The sequence below is a fragment of the Leuresthes tenuis genome, unplaced genomic scaffold (assembly GCF_036924035.1).
Source record: "Leuresthes tenuis unplaced genomic scaffold, fLeuTen1.0.hap1 SCAF_10, whole genome shotgun sequence".
Taxonomy (NCBI): domain Eukaryota; kingdom Metazoa; phylum Chordata; class Actinopteri; order Atheriniformes; family Atherinopsidae; genus Leuresthes; species Leuresthes tenuis.
This window is the reverse complement of record NW_027325364.1, coordinates 22,191,894-22,213,933: the sequence shown is the minus strand read 5'-3', so window position 1 is coordinate 22,213,933 and position 22,040 is coordinate 22,191,894. Positions and strand designations below refer to the sequence as shown.

Here is a 22,040-nt window from a genome sequence, read left to right as displayed (position 1 = left end):
GAACAAACAGACAGAGGAAAAAACTGATCTTCTTATTGGATCATCTAAAACAACCACCAGACTGTCAGACTTGAATCACAATTGATAACGGTCACATATATCCTGTTCCTGTCCTGAACTCAACATTCTAATATTTGTTATTTGTGCAGTGACTGCATTCCAATTTCATCAAAAAGTCCATTTAGAGATAATTATGAGCTAATTGTTCCCAAACTGTTTGCCTGAATGTCCTAAAGTAAGTTCCAGTATACCACATTATAAATCCCAATAAATTTGAACATGGATCTCTTTCGATTTAGTTAGAAAGACTCCCGCCACAAAAGGGATTTCAAATGATGCAGTAATATTTTTGAAGAAAGAAAGCTCAACAAAAACTCTGGATATGAAGAAATTAAAACCATAGTTTTTTATTTGGCACAACACAAAAGTGCTTTATTATAACACTGCCCATGCCCAGGCATAAAAAAACAACCTCATGGTTCAGTTATCAGTGTCATTTATTACACCTTGAAATGATACCAAATGTTGAAACTGTAAGAAATGCCACTCAGTTTTTCATTTGTGAATTCTCAGGAAGGCACCTCACGACCTAAAGATGAACAGAATTTGCAGATAGTTACATTTTTGTGCAAGAGTTTTTAAAATGATTTGAGAAGAACGTTTGAAGCCTGCTTTTTGCCTTTTAAGAACTGAAAAGACAAAAAGACAAAACTCCTTAGTGTTTAAATGTTGCATAAACTGACGTGTAAAAACTATGTTCACATATAGTTTAAATTACAAAATGGAGAAAGTATATTTTGTTTTTTTGCAGTGTAGACATGGAATCTTAGGGGTTTGACATGTATACCAGAGAACTGACTTACATACAGAATCCTATAAATCACACAATGCCTTAAATAAATATGATGCTTTTCTATCCAAGTACAAAAACAATAACTTATCCCTACAAATTGCATTTTAACCGTTGTTATTGCAGACAAAACCCCCAGCTCATAATTTCACATTGTTTGGTCACTGTCGGAACAGTTTAAAGCACAACAAATACATTTTTCTTATAAAAACACGTTGAAAATAAAGAATCTTTGGTAGATAAGCAAAAATAGAATAAAAATGTCTAGATATAAAAATGCACTGAAGTACAATGTAAAAATGCGTAAACAGCTACAGCAAAGAGCCGACAAGGCAGAGAAAAGAATCCAGCTTTCACTTAACAAGAAACTATGTATAAAAAAGGACAGTTTTATATCTAACATCACAAACAGACCATAAATTACTCAAGACCATCAGAATGTGTCAATCTTTGGACAGCATCCTAACACCTCGATGCAATGTAAAGAGAACCACTGAGGTATTTCATCTTGATTGTGTCAAGCATCGTGCTGGAGGACAGGAGAGACGTAAAAGTGCGTTAAAATTATTTAAACTTGTGTCTCCTCCTGGTCCATAACAAACACTGGTGTTGTTTCATCCCAAAATGCTGTTCCCTTCCATCAAGTGCCCTCATTCACATTCCTATTATCAGGTAGTACTTTTCCCACTTCAGATACACAAACTTCTTGCATTTACTCCTTCCCTTCCAGGTAATTCAACACAGTGCAGGGAAACATTCAGATGGAGCCACAATATCCTTAAAACAGTACGCAAAGGATGGAAGAGAGCAAGGACATATGGAAAGCAAAAATCACAAAGTCTTTGGAATGGAACACAGCCCCCTTGTCTGCTCGGTGCTTAACTGGGTAGAAAACCATATATTAACGAAAATAGTGTCAAAACCCATAACTCATACAAACAAAGATGAAAAACAAAAGTAACTGTTTTTGCAAAAATAAAGTCACAGCAGCAATGATATACAGTCTCGTGCTTGTGGTCACATGTTCAGCCACCTGATCAAGTAAGAATTAAATCCACCAGTCACTGATCAGTTTGAGATTCTTCACTTTGTAAACATGAAAATACGACAGTCCTGTCATATTGGAATAACTACAAACATTGTCTATATGTAGCTACTAAACCCATTGCTTCATATTGAACAGTCATGCAAACTGTACTGTATGCAATATATTTTAATTCACTTTAAAGAGGGAACAAATCTTTGCAAAGTAAAAGCTGAAGAGAAAACTCATGGATTTTTTATTTTACCTGCAGTAGACAGCATTTAGAGAGCTATCAGTCTGGAGATGTAGAGAGGAATTCTGATTGGGACTGTCTGATGCAAAAGTGATACATTGCAAAGATTACTACATACAGCGTTTGCTTGAAACCCTATGCAAATTGTAAGGTTTTATTTGTTTTTGATATCTACAATTTACTCTTTTGTGGTCCTGTTCTGAGTAGCTGTTAGCTTAGCCCTCCCTGCTTCTCCAAACTGAGAGCGCTCTGACCAGAGTCTAATGCAGGCAAGACACTGACTACTCAGAAGTACTTCACACAACTACACTTTAAGAATAACTGAATATGACTTTTAGCAAATAGCTGTGGCTATAGATGGAGGTTTAGCAGTGAATATCATGAATCAGCTAAATACCCCCATAGAGATTATTTTCCGACTGAAAACTAATGACGAGGGCTCTCTTATTGTTGGCACCAGAAGCAAGGTTAGTGGGTTCCAGTTCTTCCTGTGACACGGTGCCGTATTTTACATTGTTGCTTCACGACATAAAGGATTCAAACTTGCCGGTTGGCTGGTGTATCTCTGTGTAAAATACACTGCAGACACCCCTTGACCCTCTAAAACAGGTACAGCTCGTGGATGGGTCACTGAAACTTTCCAATATGTCATGAGTGCAACAGAGGACAAAAAGCAGCGCTTCATTTTAAAGCCCTTCATGCTTTATCAGTTGATACTGTTGCTGTTTCCATAATAGATTAAAACACAGAGAAGTCACATATATTCATTGCCAACCAACAAGAAAATGCTTTGAAAATGTTAAACTGATGCAGAGTATTTATTATGAAAAATGTTGCATTTGTTTGTAATGTTAAAGTGGGCAGCCTCACTTAGCCATTTGTGCACTTCAATGATACTCATTACACTAAGCTGATGACAGCCCCTTTTCAAAACACTGATTACCACTACTTATGCAGTCATCAAAGCTGTACAGTCATTTGATAGCGGAGACAAACTAACAGTCTTGTGACTTTAGTGGGAAGGACATCGACATTGCTCTTAATTTTGGGTGTACAAATATTTCTTGGAGACACAATGATGCTCTGGAGGTAAAATAGTCTTACCGGTCATGTTAAACCCCAAAGGAGGAGACATAAAATCATTGCTCATGTCAGACGGAAGCCCAGTGATTGTGACAAGGGTAAGAGGTAGCTGATATTACAAAGCCTAGGACTCTTTTTGCCAACTGTGATGATATTTGTGATCTTAACATTCTGAGCTATCTAAATTGGCTAGTTAGACTACACTTGTTGATTTCCAACTTAACACATTAGGTTTATGTAATGTAGGTAAGTTAATTAGCCAGCATGCTGATCTATCATCATGATCATGAATTCCATGGTCACAGCCACTGCCATTTCTTTGGCCATTGTGGTTGAACTCAACCAGTTTTGCCTCCAGAGATGTTCTGCATCTGAAAAACATTTGTAAACAAAACCCCAAGAGAGTTCAGTGATACATGGGGCCTGTTGTCTTTAGGTCATACGTCCAGCACCATATCATAATGTGTTTCCTTCTTCCTCTTCCCACATTTGTTTATGAGCACGGTATAAAGTGTCAACAGTATGACCCAGTAACTGGCATAAATGACTGCCCCAATGATCAGAACAATCTTTTCTGATTCAGGAAAGGGTTTTCTAGTCTGTAGGATTATTGTGTATATAATCCCAATGAAGAGAATGGTGAACCAGACCGATATTGGAATCAGACCAATGAAGTTCACCACTATTGTTTTCCTCCCAGAGGTTCCCCAGCCTGACTTGTTGATTGTTGCTATTGCAAACATTTTTGCTGGCAACAGGCTTGACATATACAGTACTGAGTAGAAGGACATGAACACCATGACAATGTTGCCTCTGAGGCAGCTGGCAAACGAAGACTTAATCAGTGCCACTGCTTGCACAATGAGCAGAAACAACAAAATATTCCAGAGCCTTCCCTGGTAGAAGAGCTGAATCGCAGTAGCGATTAGGAAGAATGGGAAGAAGCCAGTAATCACAGCTTCATAAGTCATCCATAGGTGGTGCTTGTGGAACCACATAGAGTTGTAAAGCCATTCTCGGAAATATGACTTACTCCACCGGGTCTGTTGATTGAGCCACCGCAAATATGTAATCGGTGTCTCGGTGAGGCACTTTGACCGTGCAGTGTATTTGGTCGCATACCCGAGACTGAGAACTCTGTTTGTGAGATGACGGTCATCCCCAAAACTGCAGTGGGATCCCATGAAGGTCTGATTATACCAGTCCTCAACGAACTCGTGCAGCAGGGAGTTTCGGTACATTCCCAAAGGCCCGCTGATGCACTGAACACAGCCAAAGTAGGACTGGCAAGCCCGCTCAATGTTGAAGGCCATCCAGTACCGAACACTGCTCAGGAAGGAGATCCATGACTCATATTTATTCAAGATCTACAGAGGGATAGAAAATCAAAAAGAAAAGGTATTAGATTTGAAGTTCAGCACTTAGTGTGCATGTTTGATGTAAAAACTCGAGTCTCCAAAATGTGCCACTTACAGCAAGAAAATGTAGAAAATCTTAGTTTTGTAACTCTACCTGTACATCTCCTCCAACGCCTCCCACCATAGGGTCCTCTTCTAAAACCTTCACCATCTCCACTGATGACGCTGGGTCCAGCATGGTGTCAGAGTCACACACCTGAGTAAAACCCACAGTGAGTTAACTGTGCTTTAAGGCCAAAGTTCTTCGATAACCGTGTGTCAACACAGACAGCACAGCAAGTTTCTTTTTAAATGCAAAGGCATATCAAAATGATTCTCAGGCTCATTAATTTAAAGTGCACTCATTAAAGATTACTGCACATCCACTAAAACACACTGAATGTCTGAATAAAAACTAACAATTTGACCAGAATTAAATCCCCTGCAACAAAGATTAGAGTACCTGCTTTCAACTTTAATTGCTTCCTACTATCTTAGTGACCATCTCCCCAGTTTCTTCTATAAAAGGCAATTTTTCTGCAGAATAAAACCAGGTGATAAAAACAAACTTAGAGCACAATCCCCATTAACAAAGGAATCTGTTACAGGCAGAGTCTGATGATAGTGAAAAGGCATGCAGCTCTGAGAGTATTAGGATGACTGCTGGCAGTGCTGCAGTGCGCTCCTTTGAAATCCCTGTTAAACAATTGGTTTCTGTCAGCCTGAAGCCAGCTGCAGGTGTTAGAATTTTTTACTCTCAAAGGTCCCATTTTTGTATTGCTAACTCATTGAAATCATTCTAATGTAATTAAACTGACAAGGTTCGGTAATGCCTCACTTATTGACCACAATCTCTCACACAACAGGAAGGAAGACTGTCAGGAAAATACACAGAGAGATCCTTCTGTCATCCCCATAGACATTATTCCGTCTAGTTAAATACAACCATTCTTTTATAGAAAGATAAAACGGTCATTGGATAGAACATTATCATTCTATTGTTATATTGTAACATTATCATTCTATTGTTATTTACTGACAGGAAAAGTATGAAGTTATGTTTAGCCAAGGGGTGACAACTCCACCCTTCTAGTAACTTTTATTCTTTAGATGAGCAGTTTAAAGGAAGACTGAGCCAAGTTGCAAGTACACAATACTCCAATGTGTAAAGATATACCATTGCAAATAGGCAAAAAACTGAACCACAGTTATGTCTACTTAAAGGTAGTTTTGTTGTTAGTTAGTCACTAGTTACCACTGAACATATCAAACCAACTAAGACTGAGGCAGCTAAACCCCACAGATTGCAGAATTTATCACCAAATAAAAATACAGTATTTCTCCATAATAGCTCATATTTATTGTAATAATGACTACTGGATACAAAAGGGTCTGGATCTTAAGCGTGTGTAGAAACATTAACTGCTTGGCACAGCATTTAATGTTCCTACCACTGTTTATATTCAAAGTCACACCAACACACACTGTCCACTGTGTTTTCCAGGCGAATGCACTGGGGAAATAGTTTTAACCAAAGATATGTAGAGCTTTTAGGCTCACAGAAAGTTTTCTCAGTTTTATTCAACTTTAATGCTTTATCCTGTTCAGGTTTGCAGCCTATCCCAGCTGTTACCGAGTGGGAGGCAGGATAAACCCCAGACAGGTCACATCACAGATCAAGGTAAACTTCTCTATGTAGTTCTTTTTTTTAAAACAAAAAAAAGTACACCACATTGAACCTTTTCTGACCTAATTGTGGGCTCTGACTGTTAATACCACTCATGTAGGCGATGTAACACTCAGCCTGTGAAACAGATCTGTTATTACACTTAGACATCAGCTACTGCTGCCGTTCTTCACGCTACATCTCACAGCACGATACAGCCAGCCACCGTCTTCCTAAAAGCAACACAAAAGACTCTTTGTGGGCCCCATATTTGGCTTGGCACAGCCCCCTTTTTCCCCCACTCGAGCCACCTCTTTCTGTTCCCTTTACTCTATTCTCAATGTATGCATATCCAGAGTGTATCTTCCTTACTCTAGCTCACACCGTTTCCCTTCCTCACTGCTAAATATCCTCCTTTAGGTGTCAGCTATTCCTGTCTTACATACGTGTGTGTATGCGTATGCATTTACATCTTCTCTAGTCATTTAAGACAAAAACTATATATTCCCCCATTAGCCACAATAAGTGATTGCACATTACCTGCACATAGTCCACGCTTCTCCCCAGTGCTTTGAAGGCCGTGTACATGACCTCTCTCTTTCCTCCCCACTTCTGCATGATGCACACACACTTGTTGTTGAGCACAATTCTGGAAATTTGCTGAAGGCTTTCGGCATAGCTCTCATCGGTCTCCCCAGGGTCTCGGCTGTGATAATTACACCGCCACACAAATGTGGCCGATTTGTCCCATCCCATGATCTCTTTAAAAATGTCCATCATATACAAGTCATCGGTGGAGTTCCCGTCGATCACCATGATCACTTTGATCCCCGGATACGTCAGCCTCTTCACTGACACAAGACATTTTCTCAGGTAGTTTGGGTCCTCTTGATACGCTGCAATACACAACGCCAATGATTTATTCAGTTTGATCGGTGTCTCTAAAGAGCGCCGCATGTTTCGGTGTTCTAAGAGTGCAAAGAGGCTCTGGATGATGAGGTGGACGACCAAGATGGCACCATACAAGCCAAATGACAGGTGATTGTGGGCTGTGGTGAAGAACTGGTAGCCCATGATGTAGGCAGTGGAAATGCCCACCAGAAGGGACACGCCAAACATAGTGGTCCCAAATATCCTCAGGTAAGTCAGGACTCTCTGACACTTCATCTGTGGACAGATGAAAAAGGTTTTGTTCAGTAACAATGTTATAAAAGTGTTGAATGAGCAGGTGGTGAAAGACAAAAGGAGCAAGTTATCACCTACGGACATTCTGGTTTAGGATAAGAAAATGTAACATACAGTTCATTGAAAACAACAACAAAACAGAAAAATAAAAACAGCTTTTGAGAAAACAAAAATGGTTGTGTTTCCTGAATTGTTGCACTTTTGGTTGTGTACTCTTTCCCAAATAGAAAAGAAAAATTGGAAAATGTAGCATTCTGTTGTGTTGCGTGTTTGTGTTTGTTTCATTTGTAGTGTGATGGACTGGCCGTCTGTCCAAGGAATACCCCGCCTCACATTCTGTGTGGAACAGACGTTGGTCTCACTGACACTTAAAATTATAAAGCAGATATGGGAAATTTATGAACAAATAAATCAACGTCTCTTTGTCAAATGTCATTGTGTTTTTTTCACATTAGGCCTTCAGTTGTAAGGACATACTGTCCACCATACAATATGTTACAGCACACTTATGGTACACACAAACTCAGGTGCAGAAAAAGGTTTTTTTCTTCGCCTTTTTACCATATGCTTCCTTCCCTCAACTCCTCCCTAAAATCCCATCTAAATGTCACACAGTTGTGAGTAGCCGATTGTTCCAAGACTCTTTTAATGTGGGTGGGCGCACATTACAAGATTTCTTGACCCAATTAACCAACAAGCTCGTTGCCCCTGCCAACCATCCTAGTTCCAAGCATGCTCTAAATGTTGGAGAAAAGCAATAATGCCATGTATTATTCATCGGCTAAATCTTTGGAACAAACTGATTTTTTTTAAAGTCAAACAGCCCATATAAGGAACTCTAGAAGGATCTATACAATGAGCACATAAGGATCTATATAAAGAGCATCTATGAAGACCTTCCCCTGCTTTTGTGTTTTTCATGAGCCTTCCTGGGCCCTGCTGCACACAATCTTCAACTCAAACTCCTGAGGTTTGTTTCTGGCCCTCATTATGTTGCTACCGCCATCTGTTTGGCAGACCAGCAGAGACCCACTCAGCGTGGCTCAGCTCAGCTCAACGCGGAGCGGACCACCCTGTGATGTCATCTGTTTATATCTTCATGGGAAGAAGAAGACAAGAGCTTTTAGATTCTCTAATGCTGCCCTTTCCTCTCTTCTGTGTTTCTTTAGCAACAGTATTAAAAAAAAAAGTTTTTGTTCGTGACCTTTTGGTCAAAGAATCTTTTTATGGGTCAGCTCCTCATTAGTGTGCCCCATCGAGGGACATTATTTAACACTTTGAGCAGTTTTTTTGGTTAATTTGTTCATTTGGTGCACATTCAGTGAGCCTGTAGTAAAAAACATTTAATGAATGCTTGTTTGCAACATTATATGTAACACATGTTGTCAAGACAATAAAGACAATGTGAATCTGTATAAACAAGATCATCAAAAGGAGTGTACACAAAGCCAAGGGGTGTTTGTGATTTGGAGAGAGTTCTTCACACCACACCTAAACACACAAAACAGATGGAGGGAGGGGAAGACTCATACACACGGAGAGAAAAAGAGAAGGATTCATAGAGACAGTAGAGGATAAGGACAGGAGAAAAGAGAGGGGTTAAGGGCAGTCTGAAAACAGACACAAGGGGAAACCAAAGCAAGAGACAGTGTGTGAGTAGTAGAAGCCAAGACGGATGAATATGCGCACATGCAAACTCACACACACCCATTGGCGCAGACATAAAGGATAGTTAATTTGATCATTGGATGAGCTGACCACAACCACTGTAGCAGACCTCCTCTGGCTCCTAACTTTAGCCGCTCAAGACCCCCGACACACACACACATACATGGAAATGCTCACATTAAAAAGCAGAGTACGCTAGTGCAAAAGGAGTCAGAGTGAGTCTGTAGGGATACACGCTTTTAATTGAGTTATGCCGACCTCCTTCAACTTGTGCATATGGATATGAGCGAGCATATGTGTATACTGGTTAAAGCTATTTAATGCAGTTTAGAATAAACTATCTCCCTGTCTTCCACTTTGAATGAATTCTGCCACTACTTAGGAGAGGACATCATTGAGTAATACTGATGTGACATTAAAGCATACAGTTTATGATCCACACTGATATGAAACAGGTTTTGGTCAAGTTTCTGGTACAAAGGCTAAAAATGAAATTAAATTAATTTTCCACAAGCGTTAAGCCTTTGTGGCCCCCCTGTTATGGACTGACTGAGCATTGGGATGCCTGAGGATGCTCTTTGTGGCATCTTATCTGCCATTTTGGGTGTGTAGTGCTGCACAAAGGTCATACTAACAATTGGCTCAGACTGCAGAGAGATTAACTGCATCCTGACAGTCAGTCATAGCGCTTCTTCAAACTTGGCCTGGTCCCTTTGAGATAAGATCAATAATGAGAGTGTCTGTGACACTGGAGCTGTCAGCGCCATATTGACAATGAAGTCACTTTGGAGTGGTGTATTCGCACATCTTCGCGTGTCAGCGGACGGTATGTATTTGTGCAAGTTAAGGGCGTCATTAACACATGTTGATGATGTCACCCCAGCGTTCTGTTTGTTTTCATCTCTCTGCACATGTAAGATAGAGCCCCATCATTATCTCTTTCTTTGTTGTGTGTGTCAACCCTATGATGACCTTGGGTTGGATGTTTTAGCAGTCTCACTCTGACGTTATTTATGGTCTCCAGAGTCAAACTCCCTGTGGCTCCATCTCAGAAATAACATTACGATATGTTCAGTATTTGCATGGATTCATGAAATATGGTGAGTTAACCTTTGGATGGATGAATGAATGAATGAATGAATGAATGAATGAATGAATGAATGAATGAATGAATGAATGAATGAATGCAAGAGCCCAAGTAAAGTTGAACAAGTCACTGAAACCCCAAATTTTGACCGATTCAAGACATTGTGACTTTGCTGTTTAATGAATCAACAGGCTAACATACTAATAATTCCAAATTAATGAGCACAAAACATAAATAAGAGCCTAAGCTGAAGGGACTTTGCAGATATATATACACAAACCACAGCAATGGATGAACACCACTCTAAACCCACCCCATAACCAATAGCTTTGGCAATGTACTTGGAGTGGATGTGTCTGAATGATCAGAAATGACAAATATAAAGTGAAAGTAAGTTAAATGACCTTAATGCTGCAAAAACCATATTAACTGGCTTCCCTTAACGTTGGGTATATGTTGGGGGGGTCTGTCAGCTTTGTTCAGCTTCTAAAGGTTTACATGCCAGAGGCAGTTTGAAAACCACTGCTTCTTAGAAAAGTCAGAGGATCCCCAATGTCTGGACAGTTCATCCACCGAGGACCATGAATGTAAAACAGTTCTGTCTTACATTTTTTAAATCACTGGATTACTGACAGTCTGATCTCATGGCAGAACCTGAAATACCTACAATGATCCACAGTTTTAAATGTTTTAATTCTACAATAAATGCTGAAATTGTACACCAAAGACATTTTCCCTACGCTGGTCCTTCCACAGATGCAGCTTACGTTTCAATACGCTGGCCACTTTCCACATCTCACGAGTGTTTATAAGGAAGGAGAGGGTGGTGGAACATCCTCCTCCATGAACCTTCATGCAAGAGCTCACTAGTTTTAAAGTTCCGTTGAACATTTTTCCACAGTCTGTTCTACTTCCCTCCCAAGTAATTCGTTACTTTTCTACTTTGTTCGCATGAGCAAATAGTTATGGTGAGGAATTAAAAGTACATGGTTAATTAGACTTAATGTACATAGTTAGGTCTAGATTTTACAAAAAATGCTTGGTTAGGCTATTTAAAAAATCTAAAGGCTTATACCTTATACATTTTACTATGTATAGGTCACAATTCCCACCGTCTCAGGGGAATCCTGCCTGACAGGAAACAGCCTTGAAATTCATTGCTACCTCACAATTTATCACCTGAATTTACAGCAGGTTAGAATACTTTGAACATGTGGATGCCTATGATATCTATTACACATTTCCACCAGGCTGTAATTGAATAATTATCAATCATTTTGACCTGCTGCTTGTCTAAGTGGAACATCAGGGGTTCACCAAAGTTAGAAGGTGGCGTTCATCCTCTCCAGAACATGACAGGTCACATTGAAATTTCATGACAGTTCTTTTCTCTGTGAAATAACATTACCATCAGCTGAATCACATCACTTTCATGGCAATGTAGCACATGCAAAAATGTCTTGGCACAAATGGCTTAAGATAAGCTATTTGAAATGTTTCCAGGGAGCAATATTTATTTTAAGAGTTTTAATAGAAACTACTCTCTGAGAAAACTCACACCTGTAACTGCTTCAAATAGAGCAGAGAAAGGTACAAAAATGATAACCGAGTGCATCTGTCAAGTATCAAATCGTTCAAATTCAGCATAAAACTAAACCTTAGTCCTCCTAGTGAGAGGTGAAATAAAAGACCCATTTTGTCTCCCTGGTATAATATGTCATTTAGTGTAATCAAGAGAATCCCCATAAACTGTAATAAACTACATGTATGTTACATTACAGTGAATTGTAGTCAGATATCCAGCTTCCAATATATGTATCTTGTCTGGGCAAATGCGAATACCAGGAAGTCTTCAGCTGCAACAGTGTGTGCACCTATGTGAGCTAAACATCATATGTACAATATGCACGTATGGCCATTGTGCGCACATGAACATAAAAAAGGTCTGTGCCTGTGTCTGTCTGCTTGTTATGTGTGTGTGTGTGTGTGTGTGTGTGTGAGCTACAGCGAGGAGAAGATTATGACTGATCTCACATGAGAGCAGTGGAAAGTCTTTCAGCAGGGTTCCAGTTCAAGGCCTATGATGGAACGTAAAATATAACAAGGCTCACCAGACTCTGTGTGCCTTTACGTACTCGATGTGTATGGGAGTTTACATGCTTGTGTCATTGCTGTACGTTCTGCACAGAGTATAAATCTGAAGCGGAGACAAAAAGGACAGCTTTCTGGTCTCTGTGAAGCTGAGATAACATAAAGCTTACATCTTTATGTTAGTGTGACTCAGCAGTCACCAGCAGCTGCTACAACGTTCACAAATCAACAACTCTGGCAGGATGACTGCTTTTCACAAATCAAACTTTGGTGTTGTGAGCCAGCTCATACTTTGGCTAGGTATGCTGTGTAAGACTCAGTGGGAGAGGTAAGGAACTAATTCAAAGGCCATTATTTACTGACAATGACATACCAGTTAGTCCAAAATACAATATATATATAAAAATAAAATATAAGAATAACAGTTGTTTGCTAAAAGCATTCCGATCCAGTAAAGAAATATTGTAGTATACTGTATAGCATTGAAAAGCCAGAGCAGCCAAGGTTGTACATGCATTTGAAATCTCAAGCACATCCTCTTCTGCCAACATAAAAAGCACATGTGCAAAAACATCTGAAACATGAACAAGAAACACACGTGATCTGATTTGTTCACTTTTTCATGAAGACGTCTGTATCTGAGAAGGGCAGGGCTGCAAAAGGCCAGGGCGCATTTTAAAAGCATTAAATATGGATATGGCCCTCATGACAGTTATAACAGGATACAGGAAAGGCTCACATGTTCCTGAGGAGATGACAAGGCAGTTGGGAGGGGGAGGTTGGGGGAGACTTGAGAGTTTGCTGCTGTTTTGGGCTGAACACACTTGCCATACTGAAGACTGGATCACTGCTCCCTGTCTGTTTTGATGATCTTTCTCATGAGAAACCTGCTGTACGCATAGATAGAAATCTCAGGGGGCCAGAAGGGTGTGGCCCCGTAATAGTTCAAATTGAAAAGGATTGTAGAAATGCTTTGGCCCAAATATGGTGCGAATGTTATCCCATAACTGGATGATCGATGCTGGCCCAAGTTTGAGTGCTGAAATTCCAACCCAGTCTCACAGGTAAATGGGAAGGCAACAAATCTCAGGCTGTTTTCTGATGGGCAGCGTGATGCATGAATAGTAAAATATGTAAGGCCTCCAAATATTCATATTTTTAACCCCAAACATGTACTTTTAACTCCTAAATCAAGCCATTTGCAAGTGAGATCAAAACAGAAAAGAAAAGAATAGGAAGAGCAAAACAGGAAAGTGACAGGGCTGCCTGATGATGTTGGCTTCTTAGGCCGAGTTTGCAGAGAAATGCCATTCTTCACCCCTGCTCCTCTTTCTTCAACTTTACAGTGTCAACATGTACATTGTCATGAAGCGAGACATCGAGGTAGTATATTAACATCATAATATAGCAAAAATATCACAGGACACTGAACACTAATGTAGCAACATAGTCACAAGAAGTTGAAAGTATGTCATAACGCAGCAGCACATTTACAGGTGGCATAGCCCCGTCTTAACACGTGAGCAGCGCCTGCCTCTTTACAACAGGAAAAAACGCAGGACAACGTAGTTATGTGGTGGGTAACTTAGTTGCTTCTCAGCCTAAATTCATTCTCATCAATCTGGCAGCCATTACCCTAATGAGTCAGGGCAGAAACAATGGGTAAATGACAGCCAACTGTGGTGGAGCTTTTTCAACTGCTAAAATCGTGATATTTTAGTGCAGTAGGTGAATGCAGTAAAAGGGTGGCAAAAATTCATTAATAAAGATATAGTTGGCTAGATGCTATTTTTTTGTGCCCATAACGTGTTGCAGTTTCAAAAAAGTTGTATTATTCAATACAGATTGCTCTACAAAACTCTGAATGAACTGAAAGGTCAAGTGTATTTTAATCGCAAAAGCCAGACAGTGACTGAATCCCTCACTCCTCCTCTTTCTCATTCGCCTCGTCCCTCTTCTCATTCATAAACTCCCCCTCTGTGGTCACAGTGTGCTGTCGTTGTGGGAGCTTTGTCATTATAAGAGCCAGAACTAATCAGTAACACCACCCACTGAGCCACAATGCACTACAACTTACATGACTTAAATAGGGTGGACAGGGCCACAACTGGCAAGGGTACAATGGTGCGTTACAAGTGTGCTGCTTTTTACGCACCCCTCTTCCACTGACCTCCTGTGTCTATTTCTTCGCATTCAGCATGCTGTTAGAATCAGAATATCTTCTTTGCACACATCTTTACCATCTTAACTGTTTGACTTTTTAATTCAAATTCAAAAGTTAAGGTGGAGGAAGAAGCTGGAAGCAGTGATTTGATAATAAAAAGTTGTTGAATCTGTTCTTGCTTCTGAAGCTAAACTGTCTGGCACATCAACTCTCGAAGAAACAATCCGTGAAAACCTCAGTATCTAGTCATATGTTCCTGCCACGTATTCATCCCTGGCACTTTACTACTGTGATCAGAAGGGTTTGCGTTCCGCAAGTTATCATCCAGTGTTACTAACTTTTCCACTGGAAAGTAAGGCTCAACTCGACTCTACTTTTCTAAACTTCTTTGATAGGATGCCATGACGCTGGCAGGAAAGCTGCTTATCATCCCGCCGCTGCATTGAATCATCACTGCAGTGAGTGAGTTTGTAATTGACTCTAAGTACAGAAGTTTGATGTATTTTCAGAGTGAACATACAGAGATCACCTCTGGTCAGAGGAGAAAAAAAAACAGCCACATCTAAGTCTGTTCACAGTTTGCATACTTGGATTCTTAATTCGCATAGATCTGAGCAAGAGAGTTTGCTGGTGTGTGCAGGAGTTCAGCACCACAGAAGAAAACTTGTTTTGACCCTTTACTACTGGCTCAGCTCACTTTGGCCCTTGGCTGAGGTTGTACTATAAACATACCTGACACCACTACTCGCAGTGGAAACCCAAAAGAACGTCCTGCCGAGTCATGTAATGGAAAAGTGCCAAAGGGCAATCTGACTCATGTCTGTAGCAGGGAGACAAGTAGAGGAAGAGAAGCAGAAAGAGGTGGATCAGGACATTCAAATCAGGATGAACAAAAGCGAGAGGGATTGCACATACTGAAAGCGTGGGGGGGCAAGAAGCTGACGGCCCAATGATGGACTCAACTTTGTTCATTGCCAGCTGAGGCACTGGAGTAATGCCACAGTGGCAGACTTCAGGCAGCCAGATGTTCAGATGTGGCACAGCCAAGAATCCTTCCCTCTGTAGTCATTGCTTCACGTGGCCAGCTGTCCCTCATTCTTATTTCACATGTGATACGGGACCAAATGTAATTTAGAACTCTTGAAAGTTTAATGAAGACAAATTCTGCTGGGCTTCTTCTAAAAGCCACAAGATGTTTGCCACAAAAAAATTTAAACATTTTTATCCTCCTTTAAATCCAGCTTGTCTCATTGTCATCACTGATCCAACACTTCATCTATCTGACTGTTATCAGCAGAACTCTAAATAAATGGTTTGCCACCTGTAAAAAGAAAACTATTCATAGTAGCCTGTTACAAGATAACAAGACTCAAAGTTATATCCAATGAAAAAAATGAAGGAAGAGATGTTTGGAAGTGCTGCAGAGGAGAGAAAAGCAAGGGCTATGATTTAAATTTTGAATGCCTGACCTGTTTTTAGTTGAACCTTTCCACTGTTATGAGAGACTGGACATACTCGGATGTGCAGCTACTCAAACACAAGTTACTTTGTGCAACTTTATGCTATAGTGCTACTTTGTCATCAGCAAAGGCACCAACTCCCCCTGAGATACTCTGTGTGGCACAGCATGACGTATAGGGAATATAATTGTAACCCTCTCTGACTTCCAAATTTTCACTTTTACTGGCTGACTGCAGTGCTGCCTGATTGTTACTTTACCAAGGAAACGTGGAAAAAACGATGGCAGAATACATGAGGTAGGTGGTGGTATTGGTGTTGTGTTATAGGGAGGGGCTACACATAAGCACTCTCCTCTTCAGTAGTTACTCCCTGCCAGCCTGAAGCCCTGAGGCTTTATACACTGAAGGACCCTTGCTGAGAGGAGAAATGGCACGTGAGACTTGTTGGGAGCCCTAATGGAGGCCAGCCATGGAATGCCTTCCTGTGCTAAGTAGTAAACTGCTGAGTGCACCGTGTGCAAGGGAACTGATGAGTCTGCATTACACTGTACGACTATTGTTGTATGGTTAGCCTAGTGGGGAAAAACAAACTTTACTCCTCTACACTAAAAATCCAAATACTTTCAGTGAGAATAAATAAACATGTTAGTCTGTCAAGGTTTTTCTGAGAATGTCATTTATCCTTTTATCTGTACTTTTTTCACATATTTCACCATAGTTTCATTTTTAATCCTTACAGCTCACCATTACGACCGTGGTGTTTGTTTCAGTTTTTACATGTGTAGGTGTGTGTGTGTGTGTGTGTTAGAGAGCAAAAAAAGGGACTTCTCTACTTGTCAACATGCTAAATAATCCACCAAAAATCACCAGAGATGTGTTGCCCTCCTTACTTCACATAGAGCCCTGCACTCAACTGAAATACTCATTGCACTCAGCTGGGGATTAGGACCACTATGAATCAGTTTGGTTAGATTAACAAATACAAAAACTTCACTCATGCACTGATTACATAGAAAGAATGAGGCGTGCATCTGTTTGAGACATTTACATTGCAAACTAAGAAGTACAATAAAGGAAACATTGGATGAACAGTGCTACAGGCAATAATGTTTTTATCAAAGAAAAACTGTCTCTGGCTCTGGAGAATACCCTCATTGCTGATTACAAATGGGAACATTATGTTTTGAATGTGCACTGCCCAAGCAACAAAAATCGTTAAATGACAACCCTGACCAGTAGGAAGTAGATTCCACGTGTAGGATGGAAACCTTTTTTTTGTGCATCGTGGATAAATGTCAGGAATGCTCAGACATCCAACTCACAGATGGGCATTCCTTGTGTGGGTTATACAGTAAAGGAGCCAACAGTGGCTGTCTGCACACTGAGAAATCAGTAGGTGGGTAGAAGAAGAGAATATGTTGAGGAAGAGTGGCTGATTTTGATTTGGATGTGCATACATTAGCATGATCTGTCTGTGGCTGTCGTCAGGTTTTGGTCAAATTTTGGTCTGAGTAAACTGCTGAACATCTCAGAGGGTGAAGGGCAGCCACCGGGATCCACAGAAAAGTATGACATGACGAGTAAGTGTAAAAACATGAAAGCTATCGAGCATTCAGATGAGAGCAAATGCACGTACTCTGGATTAGGCATCAAATTACGCGCTCCTACAACAAGACAGGCTGAACGTGCTGCTATACGCCTTCTCATTGGCTCAAAAATCTCACAGAATGACGTATGGCTTGTCGTCAATTAACTTTATTTGAAGGCTTACTGTTTCAGAAGAGTAGCTAAATTTCATACGATTAAAATAGTTGTCTAATAAGGACATTTCTAAACCTGGAAGAGCTGAGCAAGGAGCAATACCGCGGTGAAATAACAATAAAAGGAAGAGACCATTTTTATGATTTTAATCAATATCAAATTAAAAATTTAAAAATGAAAAAAACGAATATGTGCAAACGGATAAAATACTTTACGCACTACTTGTTGTGGCGGATGAAGAGAAACCCTCCCAAGGTATACGTCCTAACTTTAAGCATCACTCGTCCTTTTTTAACTTAAATATCAGACAATATTTCATGGATGTGAAATCATGACATACATTTCGAATTAAATGTATTGACATAAGATTTAAACTCATCGGCATGTTCGTGAGTGTCATCTAACGTCTCTTCTAACTGACATCACGCTGCCGGGTCACCGGACCTGGTTGCCGCGTGCCTACCTTGAAGCAGCTGCTGTCCTCTCGTTCGTCCTCCGGGAGGGATGCGGTCAGCTCCGGCGGCTCTGGTACCGCTCCACAGAGAGAAAAAGTCGCCACAAAGTTTCAGAAGCAGCGATTCTCATGAGCGCTCGAGACTGTCCTCATTAATCAAAAAGAGAGAGAAAAAAATCCTTTATGTGTAATCAGCTGGATCCTCAAAAATAACCAACTGCGTGTCCTCTAACTTCTATCTGTCAGTCCTCAAATGTGGACCCAATGCATTTTCTTTCTTTTTTTTTTTAGTGTACAAACACAAACATCATGTCAGTCAACTTTGGCATCATTCATGTAAAAAACTGTAAATAATATGTAGACTGTAAAAAAAATATAAATGCTCTTCTCCATCAACTTCGATCAGTTTCATTCATTCTTCAAAAGTCTTTCAAAGTTACCAAAAAAAATGTCATCAACTTTGGCAGTGTCAGTGATATTGAAAGTCAAATTAGAATCTAAAAAGAAAAGGTTTCCAGCAAAAATAATCAAATATAAGCCGGAATCTTTGTATTTCAGCTCTGTTAGGGGGCATGTAGGTAAGCATTCAGGTTTCCCCGCATCCAGGTTACTCAGAGCGCACAGAAGTGGCTGTTTCAGCTGTCTAATTCCTTCCAGACGGATGTGTGTGTGTGGAGCCTCCTTTATGGCTGCTGCGGCTCCCAAACCCCTTTCACCGGGCTACAACAGATTGGCGTGTTGTTTTAATAAGAGGGGGAGGTTTTGGGGGTGTAAGGAGGAGCGATGGAGAATGGTAGGGGGCAGAGTAAGAAAGAGACTCTCTAATCCAAACTCATTCAAACTCCAGAGGCAGTGACACAGAGAAAGAGCGAGTGACTCACAAAGACCATTCCCCCCACATCCTATCCCCCCTTCAATCTTTATATATGGCGATGTTTTTACATGTTCTGTCAAAACTGCAGAATTCAGTGTTGAAGGCATATATATCGAGGCATTTGACATTGTGACCTTTAAAATCATCCCTGAGACATCAGCTGAACGTAGAATAAAAACCTCGAGAGTCGTATAGGGAAGCTGTATAGGGAAGGCACGTACGCACGTGTTAGCTGGAGTTTGGATGTTATGGAATTTCAGTCATTTCATTGATTCACTAAAAATATGCAGTTCACACATTTGACCAGCAGGTAGTGCTGTGTAATACAGAACACAAAAGCGGGGTTCTCACATGTACAGTAGCGCGTCTCAAATTCATCCCCAGAACCTAGAAAATATAGAAGCTATTCAAGAAAATGGCTGTGTGTTGTAATTTTTAAGTGAGAACCAGATCTTCTCTTTGCAAATAAACTGGAGGAACAGAAGCTATTTTACAGGCAGTTAAATATTTTCCTTAAGGCCCATTCACTACATCACCTAAAACTTAACATACAGGGGTGGCTTAGTTCATGAAAATGCTCACTCCTGAGCCATATTTACCTGTTTTTATCACTCTCTGAGCTTTAGTCCAGTAGAATTTTGATCAACATCAAAACCTTTTCCTTTCATTCTAATGAGAGCTGAGAATAAATATTGGATGTCGAAAGGCTTGCTAAGGGTAACTGACGGCAACATATGGTTTTAAATGTATCATCAAGAAGAGGTTTCACAGGAATGACTCCAACTTCTGTGTCTTCCTGTTTTGTGGTTCCATAAACCAGAGGTTTTCAAAGTGTGAGGCACACCACCCTCAGGGGGGCTCCAAACAGATTCAGGGAAGGCTCAGGATGTGAGAAAATATGTCATCTGTAATTGGGTGATATGGTTTAAGAGTTCAGACATGTTCATTCTGGGGGTACTTGGCTGTCACAAACCCATAATCTGATAAACAGATACCTTATGAAAGACAATTCATTGCTGTCTGGTTATGTCAAACAGCAACATCTGCTTATACTAGTTCTCTTCCTCTCTGGCTTGCGTGTGTGAACAACATAATTGTGACTCTATTAGCATCCTGAAATGTAGCTAGAGTAAGATAAAAGGTGAAGTGAATGTGGTGTCTTTTTTATAAACTTTATCTAATGGGAGATCTATTTTCTCAGACTTTGATTACTGTCATAAACCATATCCCCTAGTTTGGGATCCAATGTCATAGGTGTTCATCTTTAACTCACCATAGTATGGACATAGTTTTACTTCTAGGAGAGATCCATAATGTAAGAGAGATATCCTCAGTTCATAAAAATACACCAAATGTAATAAACAAAAACATATGTGCTTGACTGAATTTTTTTTAAATGTTATTATCATCCAAGATCCAGCTCATTATAATGGCATTTTTTGCAATCACCCTGAGATGACATCCAAATATCCAAAGACACTATAAAAGCACAGTTGTTTTTTTTGTTTGTTTTTTTTTTTTTTTGTAAAATCTATCACTCTGAATATGAGCACTTACAAGAAAACATGATGGATATAAATGGGGCTGGTGCTGAGAAAACCCCTGTAGACCTGCAGTGTTTATACATGGTGCAGTACAAACATACAGTTTCCGAGCCCCGGTGAGTCTACTCCTGTCTCTACCACTCAGTGAGTAACACTACTTTCACGGGGGCCATATATTGTTTGTGCCAATGAATCTGTGACTCTCCACTTTTTGACTTTTGCACAGGGTCTTTTATTCTATTATTTATTTAAACACACAATCAACTGTAGACTCTGGGAAATGTGGAAAGGAGATGTTGCTAGTGTCATGGAACAGTTGATAAATAAGATCGAAAAGATCATGACTCAGTTGGGTTTGGTTTTTTTGTCCTAAAACAAGTCACACAATGTTCTCTTCCCAAGGATGAATACTTCAGTGTTGTGTTGTTTTTTTTTTGGAATTACTCATCTAAATATGTGCAATTCTGAACTTTTCTTTCTTTGCATTGATTAACATTTTAATGGGGAAAACTGAAAAGCCTGATGATCGCTGAAGGTAACATCAGAAAATGCTGAGCACTCTATAGAAGTTGTTTTATTGGACTCATCACTACTATTTTCATTAAATGTATGGTTTCTATGTCTACTACTGTAAGACTCTGTAAGCAAGAAATGGGACAAGATTGTTGAGGAAGATGTTAAGCAATTATCTGGGGAGGTACAGTTTGCTGTGGGCCTGTGTTCACTAAACATTTGACTCTGACAGTCATAATTTGTTCCACTTCTTCTTTGTCCGGTATTACCGCCTGCGACTGAACACATATCCCCCACAAAGCCACTTCCACCTGCAACTGAAGTGCAGTTGAAACATTAGAGAGTTGAAATGCGTGTGCTTAAAATGATGGCAAGGCATGAAGAGCCCAAGCTGCTCTGTTGCTTTCAGCTGTCTTTGTGCTTGGGCTTACCAACAGTGGTTTACCTTCAAGTGCAAGGTCAAAAGGGTGCAGGTGTTGAAAACATTGTAGCCAACTGTCTTCCCCTACTTTTCTGACTTTATATATTGTGTGATGATGTATGTATGCTTCAATTCATTTCACAGGGAACCCATTGATCTGCAGTTGTTTAAGTCAAATGCAATCAATTATCTCATCTGCGCTTTGATATGACGGAGTCTCAATCAATCAGCCTTGCATTAATGATGATTAATGATGCTACAATAAGCATTCAGTTTTAAAAACCACATTGTTGGCCACAAATGCTTATGTGGCGATTTAGAGGTCTAATCAAATAATTTTGCTGATAAACATGCAACATGCAGACTTCGTCAGTCGTACTTTTCTACATTGCTCTCACTAACAATACCTTACTTTTCTATTGGACTCTCACCTGCGAATGGTTAAGTGTTAAACATAAATAGTTAAGGATAGAATTATGTGTACATGTGTTACAAAATAGGTGGTTGGACAGTGAAACGTTTTACAATCATGGGTCATAATTCCC

At 40.1% G+C, this 22,040-nt stretch overlaps 1 protein-coding gene across 1 annotated transcript; it reads right to left on the bottom strand.

Annotated features, from left to right (window-relative positions):
* Nucleotides 1-3,117: 3,117 nt before the first annotated feature.
* Nucleotides 3,118-18,223, bottom strand: has2 (hyaluronan synthase 2). The gene is made up of 4 exons (XM_072393331.1): nt 18,153-18,223; nt 6,814-7,440; nt 4,723-4,824; nt 3,118-4,577 (listed from the first exon to the last, which is right to left on the bottom strand). Exons 2-4 carry the CDS (start codon nt 7,438-7,440, stop codon nt 3,648-3,650), a joined length of 1,659 nt encoding a protein of 552 aa, XP_072249432.1. The 5' UTR covers nt 18,153-18,223; the 3' UTR covers nt 3,118-3,647.
* Between the last annotated feature and the right edge of the window lie 3,817 nt (nt 18,224-22,040).